The sequence below is a fragment of the Guillardia theta genome, assembly GCF_000315625.1.
Source record: "Guillardia theta CCMP2712 unplaced genomic scaffold GUITHscaffold_97, whole genome shotgun sequence".
Lineage (NCBI taxonomy): Eukaryota > Cryptophyceae > Pyrenomonadales > Geminigeraceae > Guillardia > Guillardia theta.
The window spans coordinates 160,353-165,697 of NW_005434577.1; the positions used below are offsets into that span (position 1 = coordinate 160,353).

Genomic DNA, 5,345 nt, shown 5'->3' on the forward strand with positions numbered 1-5,345 from the left:
CTTTCCCTCCTCCCCCAACTTCCTCACGGGTTCGCTCCTGTCGTCCTTTCCCACTCCTCGGCCTCCCTCCTCCCCCCCCCTTCTCCCTCCATTCCCTCTCGTCTCTCCCTTCCTCCATTCATTCCCCCTCTACTCACAAGGAAACTTGACTTCGGACTGCTAGACAATTTGTTGACCGCACGAGAGTCCTCACCATCGGTGGTAGGGGAGGAAACGGATGCGTTTCCATGGCCAGGTGAGCTGACGTGCTGTACGTCCTGTGGGCTGTCTCGCTTCCCTCATGGAGTTGCCATAGGGACACGATCGATATTAATGGAGGGCCGAGCGGAGGGCCAGGAGGGAAGGGGGGAGACGTGTACGTGCGAGCATCGAACAAGGTTGCTCAGAGAAGAATATTGATGATGAAGAGAAGATGATGATGATGATGATGAGGAGGAGGAGATTATGATGATTATTGTGATGGAGATGATGATGATCCAGATGATGATGATGATGATGATGATGATGATGATGATGGAGATGATGGAGATGATGATGGAGATGATGATGGAGATGATGATGGAGATGATGATGATGATGAGGTGAAGGAGGAGGAGGAGGAGAAGATGATGACGATGATGGAGATGATGATGATGGTGATGGTGATGGTGATGGTGATGGTGGTGGTGGTGATAATGACACGACGATGATGACGATGACGATGATGACAAAGGTTCTTGACCTGGCGATGGAGAAGTTTACCTACGTCGGGGGAAATGGTCTCCCAGGAGGCTCTAGTAGGATGATCGGAAGGAGCGGCGAAGATGTGAGAGGTTGAAAGATGCAGTAGGAATTTGACGTTTGACATCGTCAGGTCATAATTGACGTTCCAGTTGGAACGCTTGTCAGTGTCATGGAAGACTTGACCGAAGAAGATGCAGAGAGTGAGGATGAAGGGGACGTGAAGTTAACTGAGATTAGTAGGATCCTCAAAGAACAAGTCGGAGAGCCTGTGTTTTACTGTGAAAAGTTACTGAGGGTGATGGACAGATCGAGAAGAAACGGAAGAAGAATTTGCCGAGAAGGCAGACAGCCGCGGCAGAGGAAGATGAGGATGAAGAGAACGACGAAGTGGAGGAGGGAGAGGAGGAGGAGGGAGAGGAGGGAGAGGAGGGAGAGACTGAGGGGGACGAGGAGCTGGAGGAGGCAGAAGGGATAGAAGAAGATGGTGAGACTTGACCTCTTGCGATGATCTCCGGACTTGAGGTTTGACGTGTCGTGAACTTTTGCAGCAGAGTCAGAGAAGGGCGCGTTAAGTCAACGGCACCAGAAGCAATTCGTTGAACGAGCTGAGAAACGAGAGGAAAGAGCCACGAGGATGCAACCCAAGTCGATCATGTTGGATGTGACGGGGAAGACGCTGAGGCAGGCCTACTGCGAGCACTACAACATCCCCTACGAGGGTGGGGAGGAGGCGGAGGAGAAGAAAGCGCCTGAGCTGCTGGCGGATCTGAACCATGAGGGCGATGTGATGTCGAGAAGGTGTCGCTGCTGGGGATGATGGTGACTTTAGATTGTCCGCGTGGCGATTGGAGGTCAAGGGGGTAGAGGAAACATCTCGTTTGCGAGGAAGAAGAACAGGGCGCCGAGAACAGCTGAGAAAGGAAGGAAAGGGCAAAGGTGGGGCAAGGAGAGTCAGGGACTAGGAGGAGGACGTGAAGAGAGAGGGAGAGGGAAAGGAAGGGAAGGGAATGGGAGGGAGGGAGGCAGGGAGATCGTGTATGATTGCTCACGATGACTTTGAAAGGATTCGGATTGAGCTCGAGCTTAAGAGCATGGCGGACGTTGGGCTGGTGGGCTTTCCGAATGCAGGTAGACGATGGAACAGAAGTGTTGGTTTGCCCTGAACAAATACTAGGAAAGTCTTCGTTGTTGAGCAAGCTTTCTCACGCCAAGTAGGATCGTAGTCCTGCTGATATGCCGGCTGATATGTTCGATGATGTGGCGCAGACCTGAGATCGCAGCGTATCCTTTCACAACCTTGAGGTAAAGAAACGATACGGATTTTGACAATGTCGCTATGAAGATGGTGGTAGTGGTGGTGGTGACGATGATGATGAAGATGACGACGATAGAGATGATGACGATGATGATGATGATGATGGAGATGGTGATGGTGAGGATGGAGATGATGATAATGATGATAACATTGACACGTCCATAACTCTGTTCTTGACACGCAGGCCCTACATTGGGAGGGTCGAGCACGAGGACCCAGGGGTGGAGCCTTTCACCATCGCCGACATTCCAGGCAAGTCGACGAGAAGGCAGCAGAGTAGAAGAATGATCGTGATAATGAGGGCGATGATGAGATTCTCTTCTTGTCAAGTTACTTCTTTATGTTGGGATATGTGTTTCTTACATGTTATCCTTGTTGTATCACCATTTGTCATGCCTGCTGTATCGCTGACGATCCTTTCTCTGTCGTCAATGAACTGTATATCCTGGTTGTACTGACCTTCATGTCAACAGGCTTGATCGAGGGAGCTCATGAGAACAGAGGACTAGGTCAGGAGCTGTCTGAGGTTTCTTGTCTTCTGCTCAATAACAACTCGTTCAGGTCACTCGTTCCTCCGTCACATCGAGAGGACCAAGGTAAGAAACCACATGCAGGTTTTGACATCTTTTTATCGGTTGACTCACTTGTCAGATCCTCGCCATCGTCTTGGACATCGCAGGGAGTGAAGGGAGAGACCCGGTAGATGACCTGGAGAAGTTGCGAGTGAGTTGCGATAATCCATCATGACTTGCTGTCTTATATCATCCCTCCATCATGTCTTGCTGTCTTATATCATCCCTCCATCATGTCTTGCTGTCTTATATCATCCCTCCATCATGTCTTGCTGTCTTATATCATCCCTCCATCATGTCTTGCTGTCTTATATCATCCCTCCATCATGTCTTCTTGTCATCAGTCAATTCACCTTACCTCACGTGCCCTCATCTCACTTCACTTCATCTCACATGAACACTTCCAGAAATACATGTCAACCTGACAACCATCACTGCAGAAGGAGCTCGATCTCTATCTTCAGGGTCTCTCCTCCCGCATCGCTGTCATCCTCGCCAACAAGGTTCCTCGCATGTTCGTTTCCCTTCATGACCCTCTTGACTAGTGCGACCTGGACGGCTCTGACATCGGCAAGGAGCTTCTCGAGTACTTCCTCCGCCATGAGCAGGCGGTGAGCTGATTCCCTGTACCGCTATGCCTTCCCTATCGCGTTATTGTACCCACTGCATCCGGCTCCTGCCCCATCACAATTTTCCATCATCGACGTCAATATCATCTTTTTTTTGAAAATCATCATCACCATCATCATGCTCCCCATCAACCTTCTCATCTTCACTACCAACGCCACCCGCAACAAGAGTTTCAACATCAGAAACTTCAGCAGCAGCAAGAGCATGAATCGGCACAGCAGCTCTTCTTCTCACTTTCATAACCCTGCCGCTGACTGGTCGCAGCTCTACCCCAACAGCTCACTTGCCAGTGCCAAGGTTGTCTACTGCAGCGCGCTGGCTGACAAGAACCTGGAGGAGGTGCGGAGGAGGAGGTCAAGCGACTGCTAACGTTGAGTCAGGTCAAGGAAACGTTGCGAGAGCTGGTAGAGAGAAGGAAAAAGCTCGATGAAACAGCTGAATGATGCCGATGCTTCATTTCTACGAGTTGAACTCTTGATCGTTGATCATCATTCTTCACCTTAACCTTGATCTTGTTCATTATGAAAAGTTGACATTTGAGGCAACATGGAACGAGATCTTCTTTCAATCTCTCTTTCAGGGCAGTGGTGGTGTCATACCGTTGACCGGTCACGGGGTTTCACCCTTGTGCTTCTGCATGCTTTCAGAATTTCATCGACGAGATTTCAAAGCACTTGGCGCGGCTTGAGAGGCTCAGGCAGTGAGTTAGAGATCAGACAGTAATAGGGGAACCGAAGGCTCTTAAATCGGCGGAACCGAAGGCTCTTGTTCTCTATCTCCCTCAGAGGAAACGAAGAAGTTTTCACAGTCAGCATGGCAGATGGGACTATCGAGTATCCGATGAACTTCTTATGACGAAGATCGAAATTGGGATACTTGAATAATTTCACTTCTTTGTCATGTCCATGAATTTCTCGTAATTCTTCCATATTGCTAGACATGTACTTATTTCAAATGAAGTGAAGTGAAGCCAAAACGAAGACTTTCTTGACAACAGTAGATAATTTGACAGTCTTGCTCGAACTCACATATTCCAGTCGAAACGTCAACGGAGAACGAGTTGAATGTCATCCGTGATAGGAACTTGGTTCCACAACTTTCATGCCATGGCAGTAGCTGGTGGGTTCACCGATACCCGATTGACACAACTTAATGAGGGTCGAGCGAACCATTTTCTAGATTTTGCAATCTAGAAAAGAGCTCTGTTGAGTTTGATGATTCACAGAAAGAACCTAATCTCAATTATGTTCAGCACTGCTGCTGGTAAGGTAGTGACGTCATCACTCGCAAGTCGTGCACGTGCTGGCAAATCTGTGATGAATTCAGCATCAAAGTACAGGTAATCAGGAGAGATTTGATATCTAGGTAAAGGATGCTCGTTTTTCGAGCTCAATATTCTTTCTTGATCCGATCCATTGTTTCGACATACCAACTCATTTCATGGAAGGCGATTGTCAAGAATATGAATCAGAACAAGATGGCGAGCTGCAAACGGCTGACTCCATTGTTGAACGTGTACACCATCACCATCGCAGCCGAATCGGCATTAGCAGAGAAACACCTCCGCAGGAAGGAATCTTATTGAGCAGGAGTGGGCAGCAAGACAAGCCATGGTCTTGTCTCACAGCCACGAGGGCAGCAAGAGCTTTAACGGCTACTGGACCTCTGGAGTACAACCCCTGTTGGGCGACACTGTGCCAAGTACGGGTGGTATCTCCTGTACTGGTAGGATTGGCTGGGAGCAGGCAGCAGATCTAAGCGGACGCACGAGGGATGCTCGCTCGTGCCTGAGGAGCCTGACGTGACCACCCCTGGTGGTTCCCCTCGACTATAAAACGATCGTGACCACCCCTGGTGGTTCCCCTCGACTATAAAACGACCGTCCACAACCCCTTGAGGGGCTCTGTCCCCTTGGTCTGTGTGACACGAACTTAAAGATAAGCAACATCCTTCTAAAAAGAAGCGCCTCTACATGCCCTCCCTCCCTCGCCCTGTTCGCGCATGCCCTCCCGCCCTTGATTGTCCGGCTGGCGAGCAGCTCCCGGCCCCCTACCTCCCCCAAGTACCGTACCGCCTCCAAGTGCCCTCCCTCGCTCGCCCAGTGC

General features: G+C 49.9%; 1 protein-coding gene across 1 annotated transcript; it reads left to right on the forward strand.

The window, feature by feature from the left end:
* Positions 1 to 727: 727 nt before the first annotated feature.
* GUITHDRAFT_165518 (hypothetical protein) lies at positions 728 to 3,703 on the forward strand (the record flags this gene model as incomplete). The annotated part of the gene is made up of 16 exons (XM_005824211.1): positions 728 to 805; positions 854 to 923; positions 1,010 to 1,207; positions 1,275 to 1,507; positions 1,553 to 1,659; positions 1,787 to 1,851; positions 1,898 to 1,934; positions 1,990 to 2,025; positions 2,223 to 2,290; positions 2,512 to 2,547; positions 2,600 to 2,634; positions 2,690 to 2,761; positions 3,051 to 3,113; positions 3,156 to 3,221; positions 3,505 to 3,579; positions 3,621 to 3,703. The coding sequence occupies 16 exons, from the start codon at positions 728 to 730 to the stop codon at positions 3,681 to 3,683; spliced, it is 1,302 nt and encodes a 433-aa protein (XP_005824268.1). The 3' UTR covers positions 3,684 to 3,703.
* Between the last annotated feature and the right edge of the window lie 1,642 nt (positions 3,704 to 5,345).